This window comes from Gadus chalcogrammus, chromosome 10 (assembly GCF_026213295.1).
Source record: "Gadus chalcogrammus isolate NIFS_2021 chromosome 10, NIFS_Gcha_1.0, whole genome shotgun sequence".
Taxonomy (NCBI): domain Eukaryota; kingdom Metazoa; phylum Chordata; class Actinopteri; order Gadiformes; family Gadidae; genus Gadus; species Gadus chalcogrammus.
In genome coordinates, this window is record NC_079421.1 from 737,687 (window position 1) to 755,370 (window position 17,684).

Consider the following 17,684-nt stretch of genomic DNA (forward strand, 5'->3'; position numbering starts at 1 on the left):
AACACAAAATAAACCTACAGACAAGACACATGCAACAGAAGTTCACTTGCATGTTCAGCATTAACACGCAACACCACTCATTGTTGAGATACACCTACGCAGCATTAGGAAATGGTGTCTTAATTCAACCCGGCAATGACGTATAGGTCATAGAGCTAGATGTTTGAAGATAAAATGTAATAATATTCATAATTCATCGTAATCATAAATTAACCCTGCTGTGGGAGTCAGAATGCAGTCAGCTCTCCAAGGATAAGTCTTGACATGGATCTTCGCAAACAAGCTGTAGTGGGTAGCACTGTGAATCTAGCTTAACCCTGACCAACTAAACACTTTTTTAACATGCTAATGTAATATTCTTGAATATATTGGATTGTTGGTTTGGTGGTTTAATGTTCAGCGTCAAACTACCTTAATCAGCCAATCAGAATGTCTCACAATGATCCGCATTCCAAGATTCCGGTCTGAATGACATCCAGGAAGAGGGAAAAAGATGGAGGGAACGATAAATCTGAAAAAGAATGTGAGAGAAACTATGGAGAATGACAACATTAAGAAATTGTGAGTGAAAAATGTTGGAGCAATCCAGAAAATCTAAAGAGGGGAGGGAGAAAAGGATGGGGAGGATGAGAACATCTAAAAGAGAGTGAGAGAAAAATATTGAAATTGAGAAAACTATGGAGGTTACTACAATTTTGAAAGAGGAGAGACATCAAAAATGGAATGAAGAGGAAATCAAGAAAAGAGAATGAAAGAAAAGCTGGAGGATGAGGAAATGGAGACAAAACTGAGAGATAATTAGAAAATAGAGTGAAACAAAGGGATAGAGGAACTAAATAGATTCAGTGAGAAAAAAAACATACAGTGTGAATAAAATCAAAGAAATAAAGTAAACCTGAATTAAATGTATTTTTAACAGGAAATATAACGCTGTGTAAATCTTTCAGAGCTCATGTTCTCCTCATCTCTCCTTTTCAATGTTTCATTCTCTTGCAAACTTATCTGCCAGTGGTGTTGAGGTTTTGGCCTCATTTGAAAGCAAGAGCCTTGTTGTAAATATTAACATTTTCTGCCAGAAGATGGTGCTGTTTTCAAAGTAATTCTTATTTGGTTTAGTTTTTAATTTCTGACGGGTTTTGACTGAATAGCTGCAACTTTATTCTTCATATTTGAGTTAATTATCGTTTTCGATTTGTCCATTAGAAATTATGAACAGAGAACTGATGACCAGTACATGTCTAATGTTTATGAACTGCCAACACTTATAAGGTTTAAAGCATGAAGGAATATTTATTTTCATAAATTCGTCGTTGCCAGTCGTAATATTTTCTCTGCAGTTCTTTTTTGTGATTCTCTCGTGCGTTTTAAGGATAACGGCGTAGGCATACAAACAAATGATCACAACAAACATATTCAGTCAAATCATTTCCAGAATGTATACACAATGAATTTACAAAGTGCTTTTTTTTGATACATAGAGAAATATGACATTGAAAACATCCTAAAAAAGTAGCTTGGCCCATTTTAACAGAAAAATAGTCCCTTAAATGAACCTCCCAATCCATCAGTAGGCCTATATTGTAAAATCCCAGAATTTTTCATCATTCATGTTAAAATATGGAACAGAACACATCCATTATAATTTGTTGTCGTTTTAACTTCACCGCAGACAAAAGGGACATTTCCTCTATGCTGAGTTCATTTATTAAACCGTGTGGATCCTTATTTAACGGACAATACAAAACGGAATATAACAGAAGAACCCTTGTCTCTCCCTTTTCCAGAATCTTCGAGACGTCTCTGGGCGGAAGACAGAGGAGGTCAAAGAAACCTGGTCACATGATGCAGATAACCCACATTCCACCCTTCATCACAGGAGGTCCTCACTCATTCATCTAAACACCTCACATTCTAGCAACAAATGAAAAAGTTGAATATTTACAGTTGTGGATGCCGGCGGCCATCTTGTGATGCGTTAACGCAGCCACAGCCAGTTAGCTAAAATGCTACCAGGCCACCGCCGTAGTCAGACATACAGGACATATATGTGCCACTTCCCTTGAGGTTTCTGGGCGGCGTCTAGTCTAGTGGTAGCTGAACCCTGACGACGGCTCCCCGGCAGCGCCTGCAACGCCCCTCCCCCCGCCGCCGTCGAGCCCCATCGAGCGGCGGTAGGCAGCCGACAGCCTGTAGAGGAGTGCGGGGGAGGGGCTTGTCTGGGCGTCGGCCTTCTGGGTCATGAGCATCTCAAAGAGGGTGCTGACCTCCGACAGCAGGGCCCCGCCCAGGGGGCCGTCCTTCTCCGGCGTCTTGCCGAAGGTGGAGAAGGAGGAGGCGGGGTCGAGCCCTCCCGGGGGCGTGTCAGGGGAGTCGGGGGCCGGCGGGGCGCCGGGGACGAACATGTTGTCATGGTAATCGGCAGAGAGGGGGAGGGAGAGGCGGGCCACCCAGGCAGGGTCCAGGTCAGCGAAGACGTCGTCTGGAGAGAGACAGAGACGAGGTTGAGGGATTTAGGCCCAATCCCATTTCTACCCCTTACCCCTTCCCCCTCCCCCTTACCCCTCCCACTTGTTTTGAAGGGGTAAGGGGGAAGGGGGAAGAGGGAAGAGGGAAGGGGGAAGAGGGAAGGGGGAAGGGATAAGGGATAAGGGGTAGAAATGGGATCCCATCATCTTATCCCTTCAAAACAAGGGGGAGGGGGAAGGGGAGGGGGTAAGGGGAAGGGGTCAGGGGTAGAAATGGGATTGGGCCATAAACTCACAATAAGGAAGGAGAGCGCGATTGATTGAGGAAGAGAGCGAGAGAGACATTTGATTTTTACTCAAAATGAAAGAGGAAGTAGAGAGAGATGGACTGGTCAAAGGATAGAGGTGAAGGAAAGGTGTGACCGGGGGGTAGGAGGATGGAGGAGAAGCTGATAAAGAGAGAGAGACGAGACAGAGAGCGAGGGATGACACAGCAGAGGACCAGATGGTACGTGTACGTGGGCACTTGTAGCTGTGTGTTTATACGGCAACAGTCACGCTGCACACAAACGGTGGAGGTATTCCTGTCACCTTGCACGCGCGCAGGCAAACACACGCACAAACATATTCATGCACACCGGAACAAACACAACAATCTCTCGCGCATCCGTATGCAGGTAAACATGCTGATATGATCGAGTTGTGTACAGGAACAGAGATTCATCTCAATCTCCCTTCCCCTCCACCCCCCAACCGCTTCAACACTGGTAGAACAAGGTCAAGGCCCCACTGAGAGCCTGCGATCACGGGGCTCTTTGGCGGGGAGCCAGACTGGAAGAGGAAACAGCAGAGGGACCTTTATCTGGCTGCCCCTGTCAACAAGTCCTTCCTCGTCTTCCCACTGTTTCCTGGAGCCGGGCGCGGAGAAGAGCGCTCGCCGCACGTGCACACCTGCCAGACCACGTGCACACCCCGCCACACCACGTGCACACCCGCCACACCACGTGCACACACACCACACGCCGACTGTCTGCGACTACCCAGCTCCGAGCAACGCCACAAACATCCCAGGCATTTCAGAATCTCAAAGACAGCCGGATGGATTTCAGAGTAGTGAAGAGGCAATGGACTATCAGCGGGACATAAAGTGAAAAAGATGAACGCTTAAAGACTGAACAGAAATACGCACTCGTCTTCTTCCAGAATTATCTGAAGGGCAAGAACAAGGATAATAATTCTGTCCCGGAGAATAGTGAAAGTTCAAATATACGTAAAAAATACAACGCCTAACCATCAATTAAAAAGAGACCTTCGAGCATTCAAAGAGCAGATTAGGTTTATGGCTAAAGAAGGCCTACCTGTATACTGTCTGAACATTGGGGTATGAACCAAGAACATTACACTGGCAGTCATACAAATCCCAACCACTAGGTCAACATCCCCCATCATGAATCCGAAACAAAAAGAGAGTTTGATGCCTTTTGTTCATCGATAAGCAGCCTCTTTTGCGTTATAGGTGCCTGGGCCGGGGTTGAGAGCCAGCCAGATACGCCAGATGTGCGGTATCTCCCTGGATGAGGGGCGCTGTGAGTGTTGTGGCGCTGCCAGCGTGTTTCTCCTCTCCGTGTCTCAGAGGTCTAAAGTGATTAGAGGGCGGCTCTCAGAGCTCCGGAGTCAGACTCATCAGGCAGCCTTTCATCTCAACACGGCCACACACACACACACACACACACACACACACACACACACACACACACGGCCACACACACACACACACACACACACACACACACACACACACACACACACACACACACACACACACACACACACACACACACACACACACACACACACACACACACACACTCACTCACTCACTCACTCACTCACTCACTCACACACACACACACACACACACACACACACACATCCAGATTCCAAAGTGGATAACAGCCTACAGACAAACACATACTTTCATGCACTTTACTGATAAATATATGCAGATACAGATACCACACAGGGCATTACAGCCTTCTCATACACACATATGTATGTATGTATGTATACATACATACGTATACATATATGCATACATACATACATACATACATACAAACATACAAAAATACATGCACACATACATACCTGCATACATACATACACACAGCCGAATCACACACACACACACACACACACACACACACACACACACACACACACACACACACACACACACACACACACACACACACACACACACACACACACACACACACAGACAGATCAGATTTACACTGCTTACACAAACCCATGCAGACAAATACACATTCAGATACACACAAGCACCAATACACACACATCAGATGATGGTTCTTCACCCGAGGGTGAAGAATCAAGGAGGTATGTTGACACTGAGAAGATATGTCTCTTACAGACCTGTTAGAGACAGGTTCCAGCCTCGCTGGATCAAAGCATCTCCCGACACCAGACACGTTGGAAAACTAGAACACCATGACAACTCACCCCGTCATCTACACTACTGTATCACTCTCTCTCACATACCCTCACCTTCGAGTCTCTCTCTATCCCGGTCTCCTTTTCACAAACATCCACACCTCCCACCTCCCACATGGGCTCCATTTCCATCACACACTCACACACACTAACGCTTACCTTCCAGCCGACTCTCTGACTGTGACATGTATGTTTAATGTACATGTGTCCATCACGTTAACATGCGGGGATGTAGAGGTGAGTAAGTTACTGCGTCAAGTTATCATAGAGTAACTATAGTGGTTAGGAGAGGAGGAGAGAAAGATGAGAATAGAATCGGAGAGAAGGCTGAGTGGAGGGAAGGAAAGAGGGTGAGAAACGTTTGCTCTTCTCACAGATCCCTGTGACAGTCTGGTCTGCAGGGTCTGTACACCGACCATTAAACCTGCAGGTCAGAGGTGACTCACACATGACACACACATAAACAAACACACACACACACTAACCAGCCACAAACACACCCATATATATATGTATACACACACACACACCAACCACACACACACCCATATATAAACACACACAAACAAACACACACATATACACCAACCAACCACAAACACACCCATATATATATATATATATATATATATATAAATAAACACACACACACACACACCACAAATCTAGCCACACATGAATACGTATGTCTATATATTACCGCTGCACACACACATGTACCTCCACACACACTCACACTCAGGGCCTGCCCCCCCCCCCCCCCCCCCACCCACACACAGCGCTCTGGTGTCTGTTGAGAGGCGAGGGAACATGAGCCGGTCCCAGGCAGGGAGCAGAAAGCCCCCGTACCTCGCCCAGGGTCTCTCGCCGCACAGCTTTTATCTCCCAACAAAGAACAGCCCCCGGTATGCAGCTCTCACCACAATAGCAGGAAACACACACACACAGCTACACACAGACACGCAACAACACAAAGGCAGAACATAAACGTACATATCTCTACGTCCACATGAACACACACACATTTATATACACAAAGCCACATACATACATGTTACACACAAAGACACATACGTGTGTATATATACGTGTATGCCTGTGTGTGGTGTGTTGTATTGTACCAGTAATGGTGTGTTGTGTAGTATCTAACAGTAATGGGGATGTGTGAAGTGTTGTGTAGTATACCAGTAGTGTGAATGTGTGTAATATTGTACCAGTCGTGTGGATGTGTGCAGTGGTGTGGTACTGTACCAGTCGTGTGGATGTGTGTAGGGGTGTGTGGTACATACCAGTCGTGTGGATGTGTGTAGGGGTGTGTGGTACATACCATTCGTGTGGATGTGTGTAGGGGTGTGTGGTACATACCAGTCGTGTGGATGTGTGTAGGGGTGTGTGGTACTGTACCATCGTGTGGATGTGTGCAGTGGTGTGTGGTACATACCAGTAGTGTGGATGTGTGCAGTGGTGTGTGGTACATACCAGTAGTGTGGATGTGTGCAGTGGTGTGTGGTACATACCAGTAGTGTGGATGTGTGCAGTGGTGTGTGGTACTGTACCAGTAGTGTGGATGTGTGTGGGGGTGTGTGGTACATACCAGTCGTGTGGATGTGTGTAGGGGTGTGTGGTACTGTACCATCGTGTGGATGTGTGCAGTGGTGTGTGGTACATACCAGTAGTGTGGATGTGTGCAGTGGTGTGTGGTACATACCAGTAGTGTGGATGTGTGCAGTGGTGTGTGGTACATACCAGTAGTGTGGATGTGTGCAGTGGTGTGTGGTACTGTACCAGTAGTGTGGATGTGTGTGGGGGTGTGTGGTACATACCAGTCGTGTGGATGTGTGTAGGGGTGTGTGGTACATACCAGTCGTGTGGATGTGTGTAGGGGTGTGTGGTACATACCAGTAGTGTGGATGTGTGCAGTGGTGTGTGGTACATACCAGTCGTGTGGATGTGTGTAGGGGTGTGTGGTACATACCCGTAGTGTGGATGTGCTCAGTGGTGTGTGGTACTGTACCAGTAGTGTGGATGTGTGCAGTGGTGTGTGGTACATACCAGTAGTGTGGATGTGTGCAGTGGTGTGTGGTACATACCAGTAGTGTGGATGTGTGTAGGGGTGTGTTGTACATACCCGTAGTGTGGATGTGTGGTACTGTACCAGTAGTGTGGATGTGTGCAGTGGTGTGTGGTACTGTACCAGTAGTGTGGATGTGTGCAGTGGTGTGTGGTACATACCAGTAGTGTGGATGTGTGTGGGGGTGTGTGGTACATACCAGTCGTGTGGATGTGTGCAGTGGTGTGGTACATACCAGTAGTGTGGATGTGTGTGGCACTGTACCAGTCGTATGGATGTGTGTAGGGGTGTGTGGTACTGTACCAGTAGTGTGGATGTGTGCAGTGGTGTGTGGTACTGTACCAGTAGTGTGGATGTGTGCAGTGGTGTGTGGTACTGTACCAGTAGTGTGGATGTGTGCAGTGGTGTGTGGTACATACCAGTCGTGTGGATGTGTGTGCAGGAGCCTTCCTCCTGGTCAGGGGAGTCCCTCCCGGCCTCCCAGTCCACGTCGCCGGCCTCGCTCTCCCCGTGCCCGCTGTCCTTGGTGCTCTGCCAGTCCTGGCAGTCCGGACCTCCGTATCTACGGCCAGACGAACACACAGGAAGAGCACTGAGCAACGCCCAGGGCCTCATACAGCATCACCTCCAGGAGGAACGCCCAGGGCCTCATACAGCATCACCTCCAGGAGCACCGACCAGGGCCTCATACAGCAAGGTTGTGGGGCTTGGATCTGTCTCTGAGACTCTGACTCTCTCTGACGCTCATGAATATAGGATATTTATTTAGTTTATTTCTGTTTAAAACGTAGGAACCAGAGAACGATTGAGGCACTTGTGCTAATAAAACAGTGCGGTGTATTGTAGCGTTCTGCTACCAGTGGTGTCACTGTCGATACACACACACACACACACACACACACACACACACACACGTCCCCAGGCTTGGTGGCAGGTTGTAACAAGAGGCTGCATGTGAGGTCACTAACAGGTGAAGGCAGGGGGTGACACATGTGTACGATTACCCCGAAGGGAGCCATGACTCAAACCAAACCCCTGAACAGTCACACACACACACACACACACACACACACACACACACACACACACACACACACACACACACACACACACACACACACACACACACACACACACACACACACACACACACACACAGACGCATGCACAAACAAACACACACACACACACACAGAAATACGCACTCACAAACACACACACGCACACACACAGACATACACAACCCAAAATGGAGACAGGAAGGCAATCAAGCAAGACAGTATATGGAATTACAGTCAGCCGGGATATAATTAGAGTCAAATATGCATATTCAAACACACATACACAAACACTCCAAGATAGAGGAACAAAAACCGAATGGGCGCTGGCACAAACAAATCCAGGTACCAGGCACCACACACAGACATACACACTCACAAACACACTCACACGTGTGCTCGTCTTGGATTCATGTGGCTCATTTCCGCCGGGAGTTGAGCTACTTCCTGTTTGCAAAACAAACTTCACTCAGTTCCTCTGGCGTCACGAGTGTCTGTTGTGTTGTTTTGGTTTTTCTTGCCTGTCTTAATTGTCTTTGCAAGATGAGTCTTTCACCTGTGACTATTTTAATCCCACCGACGTTGCTTCTTGGCGTGGATCGTAGAGGGAGAGGAAGAGAGAGAGAGCGGGATGTAGGGAGAGAGAGGGCTGACTGCCAGCGGTTTGTACTGAAGGTCAGGCTGTCAGAGAAACTAAGGTTTTGATCAGGAGAGCTAGGAAGGAGGAGAAGCAGCATTTAGTGAAAAGAAAAGATCAAGAAAGGAAGAAAGAAGGAAGCAAGGATGTTTTTTGCCACTATTCTTTGTTCCTCCTGGAGACAAACCTAGCAACACACAGCAATGGAAATGCCTGCCGGGCTATGGTGGGCATTTCCATTGCTGTATGTTGTTAGGTTGATATGATTGTTGGTTTGTGTATGGGCAAGAACTGTTGCGATGCAATGCGCCAGCTTAACTACAGGCAACAATTTAAATAATTGGTAACATTTAAATAAATAACAATAATTCACCTTTTCTCATCAAGAAAGCCTTTACAATCAACCCATTCATAATCAAGTATGAATTATTATTAAATGTGTGCAGTTTAAAATTTGTGTTTTCTACATTTGACCAATGCATACTCAATGCTTCATGTTATTTTATATTTTATGTTTTTTTCTTGTGTTGACGTTAACTTAAAGTGGAAATCTCAAATAGAAAATGATCTGTTAAGTAATGTATCTATCACCGAGGTATGAGAACACAACGCTGATCGAGCCTTTGTGCCCACCGATGAAAGCCCTTACACTTCCAGCATTATGTATATTAGGAAGAGGGTAGGGCTGTCTGCATCGTTGGGATCTGTGAGAACAATTACCTCTTATAGCCGAAGCTGTCTCCGAAGAGGACAGAAGAATGCCACTTGCCCATGTTTGTAGTTTATTTCTTTGAATGAAGTTTGTTTCTTTACCTGCCGGCACGGTGAGAGTACTTGTTGCCACGGAAATTTGGCCTGGGCTGCAGCTGTCCTTGGTGGAGGAGGGAGAGGAGCTGGGAGATCTGCTGGGAGGAGGGGAAGAGGAGGGGGAGATGAGGAGGAGAAGAGGAGGAGAGGAGGAGGAGGAGGAGAAGAGGAGGAGAGGAGGAGGAGAAGAGGAGGAGAGGAGGAGGAGGAGGAGAGGAGGGGCAGATGAGGAGGAGAAGAGGAGGAGAGGAGGAGGAGGAGAAGAGGAGGAGGAGAGGAGGGGCAGATGAGGAGGAGAAGAGGAGGAGAAGAGGAGGAGAGGAGGAGGAGGAGAAGAGGAGGAGGAGAGGAGGGGCAGATGAGGAGGAGAGGAGGAGGAGAAGAGGAGGAGGAGAGGAGGGGTAGAGGAGGAGGAGAAGAGGAGGAGAGGAGGAGGAGAAGAGGAGGAGAAGAGGAGGAGAAGAGGAGGAGAGGAGGAGGAGAAGAGGAGGAGGAGAGGAGGGGCAGATGAGGAGGAGAAGAGGAGGAGAAGAGGAGGAGGAGAGGGGGGGCAGATGAGGAGGAGAGGAGGAGGAGAGGAGGAGGAGGAGGAGGAGGAGGAGAGGAGGGGCAGATGAGGAGGAGGAGGAGGAGGAGGAGAGGTGCAGATTGAGGAGGAGGAGAGGAGAGGAAGTACAGATTGAGGAGGAGAAGAGGAGGTGTAGATTGAGGCGGAGAGGGGCAGGGGGGAGGTGGAGAGAGGAGGTAGGGAGGAGAGGAAAGGGGGAGAAAGGGGAGACAGGAAGGGAGAGGAGAATTTAAATACAAAAGTATTGATTAGAGGAAACATAAATAAATAGTTCTTTCAGTTTTGGATCAATCCAGTTCAGTTCACTTCAAAACAATCCAAAGTATTCTTTTTCCAACTTCGCTCAGTCCAAATCCACCCCTCCTCCTCCTCCCCCTGATTGACAGGCGTTGATTGATGGCTCCCCGAGAGCTTGATTGATAAGACAGGTGGTTGGTTCTCCGGTGTGTGTCTGTTGACGTAATGCTCCGTTCAGCCTCACTCCGCCGCCCCCCTGCCGTGACGCCACACGACTGACAGACACTAATGGCCTCCTCCACCTTTAATGTGCCAAACTAACCCCTCATGCTAACACGGCCTGTTTAAACAACCCCCCTTAAGTACCAAGCCACGGTGAACCCCCCAGCAAACCCCCATCAGGGTGTTTAAATCATTAGTGTCAGCCAGAGTGAGTGTGTGTGTGTGTGTGTGTGTGTGTGTGTGTGTGTGTGTGTGTGTGTGTGTGTGTGTGTGTGTGTGTGTGTGTGTGTGTGTGTGTGTGTGTGTGTCTGTGTGTGTGTGCCTGCGTCTACATGCATATGTGTGTGTGTGTGTGTGTGCGTGCGTGTGTGTGTGTGTGTGTGTGCGTGTGTTTGTATGGGTGTGTCTGTGTGTGTGTGTGTGTCTACATGCACATATGTGTTTGTGCGTGCGCGTGCGTGTGGATGTGTATGTGTGTGTATGTGTGTGTGTATGTGTGTGCGTGTTTGTGTGAACGTGTGTATGTATATTAGTGCGTTTGTGCGCACACACACATACACACACACACATGTATACAGACGCATGTACATACGTCCATATGGAAATCTGGCCGTATGTACGTATGTATGTGTGTGTGTGATTGTGTGTGTTCTGTGCTAACAGAGGCAGGTGTAGAGTCAATAACTCCAGTGTGTCAGTGTGAGAACCGCGCGCTGCCGTGTCTCTCAGTCTTGCGGCCCGGCTGACGGGGGGACGGGGGACGGGGGGGGACGGACCCAGAATGCTTTGTGCTGACGGCGCTGGGCTGTCACCGCGCACGGCCAGCGAGACAGGAAGTATTGATGGGAGGGAGGCAGGAGAGTCAGGGGAAAGCAACGCACTGCGTGTGTGTGTGCCGTTTATTTGTGTGCGCGTGCGACTGCGCGCGTGCATGTGTGTGCGTGTGTGTGTGTGTGTGAGTGTGTGTTTGTGTGTTTGCGTGCGTGTGCGCGTTTGTACGTGTACGTGCGTGTCGATGTGTGTGTGTGTGTGTACTTTAGCTTTGACAGGAAGGGGTTTGTGCGTAACAGGCTATTCTTTTCTGTTTCCTCTTGCTGAGGTCCTCAGGAAGACGGCCAAATGTGTGTGTGGGCTTATGTATTTTATTTGTGTGTGTGTGTGGCGTGTGTGTGTGTGTGTGTGCCTGTATATGCATACATGTGTATGTGGTTGTATATATGTATGTGGGCTCCATTCCAACTATCTGTTGGCCTCTTTCTCATGAGTCCCTAGAGAGGCACCTCCAGTCCTCCAGACATTCAGCCAACTGGGAGCTGGAGCTGAGGGGGGGGGGGGGGGGCTTGATTGCAGACAGGGTGAGAGTGAGATTGTGTGAGAGTAGTTGGGTGTGGGGGAGAGGGAGGGCGGAGGTGAGGTGGTGGTGGTGGAGGGCGGTGCCTTCCTGGTCTCCTGATTGCCTTCACATGAGGCGGTTGAACCTGGGCCCTCTGAACGCGGGCCGCTGCCCTTAAGGAGAGACGTGTGTTTAGTGTGGCCAGCCCCGGAGAGCCTATACTCCTACTGGCTGTTTCTGGTAGATAGAGGATGAAGTGTCTATAGTCGGTTGAGCATTTGACTACTTATGTTGTGGCGGAAAAGCAGTGGTCGTTCGGTCCGTTGGTCTATCTCTGTCCCCATTATGACCCGATTGAATAAACTTCAAAAGGCATAAACTAAAGGACATGATTGAATCAATCATCAGTTTTTAATCAGCTTCTTTTAGCTCTGGGAATAAAGGGTGTGTATTTGTATGTGTGAGCGTGTGAGTGTGAGTGTGAGTGTGAGTGTGTGTGTGTGTGAGCGTGTGAGTGTGAGTGTGAGTGTGAGTGTGAGTGTGTGTGTGTGTGTGTGTTAGCAAACGTGTGTGTATGTGCATGTCCACATCTAATAGCAGGAGGAAGTGCTGCTCTCTGAGGAAGCTTTAGAAGAGTTTAGCTGTGTCTCTGTTAGCTTACATATCACAGCTCATCGTCTGACCGCTGTAGCCTCAACCTGATATCTGATCTTTGCAGGGTTGGAGGATTACTCTCTGACACAAAAACACCTGAGTAAACTTACTGAACACACACACACACACACACACACACACACACACACACACACACACACACACACACACACACACACACACACACACACACACACACACACACACACACACACTCACACTCCCCCTTAGGCTGTCTGGCTAGGTCTTTCAGCAGACTTTTAACTGAGGAACAAATGGGCAACTCAGTGTGTGGGTGGGTGTGTGTGTAGAAATATATCCACCAGGTCAAAATGACAAATACTTTGCAATGCAATTATTCAAATACTTGCAGTCACATCAGTAGATAAGTCAATGAATTCATAATCAATAAAATAATAGAAGGAACAACATATATATCCATAAAACACATATTATAACACCACACGGTGTATCAGTACAGATAAGGTGTCCTACCTGGACCTCCGGCGAAGCAGCAGAGAGCTCGATGTTGTCCCCGAAGGCGGCCATGGAGAGGCGCACCAGGTTCCTGAGCATGCGCCGATGCTCCGCCTCTCGCCTCCCCCCGCCCTCGAGGGCCTTCGGCCGGCGCAGGGTCGCCGTGGAGCTGGAGCACGACGCCGGCCCCGCCCCCTCCTCCTCCTCGCCCTCCCCCGGCCCCGCCCCCTCCGAGCGCGCGGGCCGCCTCAGGGTGCCGCCGTGCGACAGCGAGGAGGTGGAGGAGGACGGGTTTCTGGCCCGCCGCAGCGTGCGGTACGGGGTGGCCGGCGTGCGGGGGAGGGTTCCGTCCAACTCGAAGCCTCCCGGTTTGCGGAGCGTTCGGGCGTAGGAGGAGGGCGGCGGGGAGGAGTCCGCGTCGAGGTAGGTCAGAGAGCGGAGGCTGGCGTTGTTGGCCGACGGCGCCACGCTGTACTGTCGCTCCGTCTGCGGCTCCTCGGGCGCCGCGGGGGCCGGGCCGAGGGGCTGGGCCTCGCCGTCGCCCTCCGACGGATCGTCTTTTCGGCCCCGGATGACGGGAATCAGCTGGATGTCCGACTTCCTGATGTTCTTCTGCGGGCGACGCGGGTGGCGGGTGTAGGTTGACTCCGCCTCCCGACAGTTGTAGGCCCGGTTGTCCCGTTTCTCGGGGCGGCAGAACGTGGTCACCAGAGCGATGGCGAGCATTAGCAGGAGGCAGGTGGCCCCGAGGCAGATGGCGATCATCATGGTGAAGCTGAGTTGCCTGCGGTTGCCGGCCCCCGAGTTCCTGAGGTGGTCTTTCAGGTTGATGAAGCTCACCTCCAGGGTCGCCTTAGTTACCAATCCAGGAGTACCCATGTCTGACACGGCCACGCCCACTGTAAACGTCTTCCCAATCAGCTCGGTGGCATTGGTGGTGTTCACGAAGAGCTGGCCCGTGGTGTTATCCAACCAGAATAATCCATCGGGATTTCCATCGGCAATGAGGAAACCGAGATCACCATTTGGCCCAGAATCTGGATCTTCCGCCTTGAGGACTGTAGCCAGGAACCCTACCACCCCTTCTCTGGCTGGTGGACCGATGGGAGAGGTGGTGGAACCTTCAGCCCCTTCATCGCCAAGTTCGATCACAATCTCGCCCTTGTCTGCGTTAACAGGCACGCTTAAATACGCCACCCCGTTTATCGCCATGGGCTCTTTGATGACGGGGTAGTTGTCGTTGATGTCTTCGATGTGGATGTTGACCGTGGCAGTGCTGGTGAGCGGAGGATAGCCCTGGTCCACGGCCTCCACAATGAAGGAGTAGTGGGCAGAATCCTCGTAGTCCAGCGACTTCTGTACGCTGACCATGCCACTGGTCCGGTGGACGGAGAAGTATGCCGTTGACGATCCCAGCTCGTTTGACTCCCGCATGGAGTAGGACACCCTTCCACTAAGCTCCATGTCGACATCATGGGCCTCCACTTGGAGGGCCATGTATCCAATCACGTTGTTCTCCTGGAAAGAGGCACTGTAGACGGGTTGAGTGAAGACAGGCGGGTTGTCATTCTCATCCTGAACATTGACGGTGAGGTGTTTCACGCAAGACAGTCGCGGGTCTCCGTGATCCTTGGCAAGGAGACTGATGTTATACTGCATGTGCTTCTCTCTATCGAGGCTGCCGTTGGTGACAATCATGTAGTTGTCCCCATGGATCTTTTTCAGATGGAAGGGCCCAGATCCTTCCTGGATGAAGGCATTTACTTTACCGTTGTCCCCTGAATCAGCGTCGGACACCATCACCAAGGCCAGGAAGGTGTCCCGAGGTGCTCCCTCACGGACCGTCGCGACGGGGGAGTCCGGAGGAGTCCAAGTGATGTGAATTCTCGGTGCATTATCGTTGATGTCCATCAGCTTGATCTGAAGCTTACAGTGGGACGGGATGGCGTTGGGTCCTCGGTCACGAGCCTGTATGTCCACTTCAAAAGAACGCCTGGCCTCGTAGTCCAGGGGTCCTTTCAGGGTCACAGACCCGGTTTCTTGATCGACGTCAAAGAGCTTCTGCACCTCAGGCGGGGCGTGCTTGCTCAGGGAGTACTCGACCTCCCCGTTGGCCCCCTGGTCCGGATCTGTGGCCTTCACGTTGACCACGATGGTACCATGCACCGTGTTCTCGGCCAGCTCTACGACGGGTTTGCAGTCCTCAAAGACGGGGCTGTTGTCATTGGAGTCCAGTATATTAACTCGGACCGTTGTAGTCCCAGACCGGGGTGGGACGCCTTCATCCCAGGCCGTCAGGGTCAGCTCAAAGGTGGCCTGCGCCTCTCTGTCCAGCTCCTTAATGACCACCAACTCAGCTTGTTTGGAGCCGCCCGGCCCCACCGTCACCTCAAGGGCAAAGTGTTGATTGTCGGACAGCGAGTACGTCTGGAGCCCGTTGGGGCCGGCGTCGGGGTCCACCGCCCTGTCCAGGGGGATCCTCATCTGGAGGCTGGCGGTCTCCGAGATCTCCACTTCCTGCAGTTCTTCAGGGAAGGCGGGGCTGTGGTCGTTCAGATCCATCACCTCCACACGCACTCGCAGGAAGTCCATGGCGCCACCCTTCTTGTACAGGACGCTGAAGGCCAGCTCGCAGAGGTCCGCCCCGCGACACAGCTTCTCGCGGTCCAGCCAACTGAGGGTCGTCACCTCCCCGTCCCGGCCGCTGACGGAGAAGGGAAGGGCTTCCCCGTGCTCCACCACCTGGAAGTGGTCCATCGGGCCGCTGAAGCCGCGCTGACGCAGGTCGTCCAGCAGCCGGCCCACCCGCGTGCCGGCCGGCTGCTCCTCCCATAACCGGTACAGGATGGTGGAGGTGGCCGGGTCGGAGGGGGAGTGGGCCTCAGAACCAAGGCCCAGGGCCAGCAGCAGTAGAACCGGCAGCATGGCGCTCACAAGAGGTCACGGCTCCGACGGTCCGAGAGCTATTCACACATCTCCGCGATCGACTTTGAAAATACGATTTGAAAACTGTTAAACTAAATAAAAATTAATCTTTTCATGATGTTTTAAAGCATGTCAAAACAATATAAACGTGTGTACAAAAATGTCAGAATAGCAAATTAAGATCTAACTAAGTATCTTCTATTCAATCCCATCTCTCAAAATGAAAAGATAAACAAACAACAAAAAGTTACCTCTGTATCGGAAAGATATCCTTCAGTCCAACCCCACGGTAATTACACAGAACATATAATTAAGAGTCCATCCTCTTCCTCTCCGTCCCGCTCCGTCTCCACGCTCAACACAAGAGTTGGGATCTAACTGAGAAAGTTTGGAAGCTGGATTCCACGCCAGGCCGCCGCCCCCCGACCAATCAGAGCTCGGGAGGGGGAGCTGGAGTATGCAAATGATTAAAGTGTGTGTGTACCCTCCGTGGTGCAGAGCAGCGCGACCCGGGGAAACTGATCGGTTGCCCAGACAGTTCTGGAGTGTGTTTAAGGTTATATGATAGCCCCTAGCTGTCACTTTAGCAGTAGTCTGCCCCAACCCCTCTCTCTCTCTCTCTCTCTCTCTCTCTCTCTCTCTCTCCCCTCTCCCTCTCTCTCCCTCTCTCTCCCTCTCTTTCTCCCACCCTATCTCCATAGAATAATCACAACCTAAATCATTCTAAATTACTGTGTGATTGTGTGAGGTGGAGACTTGGAATCGAACAGACGGGCGAGAGTGCAGCTGTGTGCCTATAATCATTATAGAACATGTATTTTACGATTGGACATTAGTACAAAGTGTTAGGCATCTTGTAGTTAGAGGCTGAAGTGAACTGTCTACAGATTTATATGGGATATTTACATCTTTCTTGTCTCTCTCTCACACTATTCTCTCACTCTCGTTTTCGTGCTTCAACCCCCTCCTCCTCCTCCTCTCTCCCTTTATCTTAAGCTTGCTCTCTCTCTCCTTCCCTTACTCTCAAGATCGCTCTCTCTGTCTTCTTCTTCCCTCACATGTGCTTTGATTTCCCCCCATTCTCTCAGCACCTCTGACTCTCTCTCTCTCTCTCTCAACCCTCTCTCTCTCTGACGCTCTCTTTAACTATCTGACTTTGACTTGTTCAGACTAGCAAATCAACGCCAGTTACACATGTCTAGTCTGTGAGAGATCACTCATTAGAACAAATGCAACACAAAAAATGAAATATTTTTCTGGTGTAAATGTGATTTGCAAAACAACAAAGAATGACTGCACTTTGGTTAAAGTCACAATTATCCCTGTAAAAAACTAAATGCATCACTAAACTCTGAAGCTGAAACTTGATAGATGGAAAGGATTTACCCAGCATGCTTTGCTGCACCTGGAAATCACAACAAGGGAGATTTTCAAGCATATCGTATTCCTCCCCCCAGAGATTGTGTGTGTGTGTGTGTGTGTGTGTGTGTGTGTGTGTGTGTGTGTGTGTGTGTGTATGTGTGTGTGTGTGTGTGTGTGTGTGTGTGTGTGTGTGTGTGTTTTTCCTAATCTACTGTTTTCTATATTATACTCTCTGTTCTTATATCTTATCGATTCTATAATTCATTCTATTTGGTCCATGCATCACTCTTCTCTGATTAGTCATCGACTCAACCTCATTTGTATCACTCTCTTCCGTCTGTATAGCATTCC

At 49.9% G+C, this 17,684-nt stretch overlaps 1 protein-coding gene across 2 annotated transcripts; it reads right to left on the minus strand.

Annotated features, from left to right (window-relative positions):
- Positions 1-943: 943 nt before the first annotated feature.
- On the minus strand, positions 944-16,503 carry pcdh12 (protocadherin 12). 2 transcript variants are annotated; one of them, XM_056600526.1, is made up of 5 exons: positions 16,223-16,503; positions 13,065-16,033; positions 9,562-9,650; positions 7,473-7,615; positions 944-2,479 (listed from the first exon to the last, which is right to left on the minus strand). In XM_056600526.1, exons 2-5 carry the CDS (start codon positions 15,969-15,971, stop codon positions 2,085-2,087), a joined length of 3,534 nt encoding a protein of 1,177 aa, XP_056456501.1. In that variant the 5' UTR covers positions 15,972-16,033; positions 16,223-16,503; the 3' UTR covers positions 944-2,084. The 2 variants fall into 2 exon arrangements, with proteins under 2 accessions (XP_056456501.1, XP_056456500.1); XM_056600525.1 differs by having other exon boundaries at positions 9,562-9,653.
- Positions 16,504-17,684: the final 1,181 nt, after the last annotated feature.

Bases quoted from the DNA above. Each gene is read 5' to 3' on its own strand.
- pcdh12 (XM_056600525.1), bottom strand. From the start codon at position 15,971: ATGCTGCCGGTTCTACTGCTGCTGGCCCTGGGCCTTGGTTCTGAGGCC. The intron at 7,616-9,561 runs GTAAAGAAACAA...GTCTGGCCGTAG, and splicing joins TACTCTCACCGTGCCGGCAG to ATACGGAGGTCCGGACTGCC. The intron at 2,480-7,472 runs GTATGTACCACA...GTCTCTCTCCAG, and splicing joins CACACACATCCACACGACTG to ACGACGTCTTCGCTGACCTG.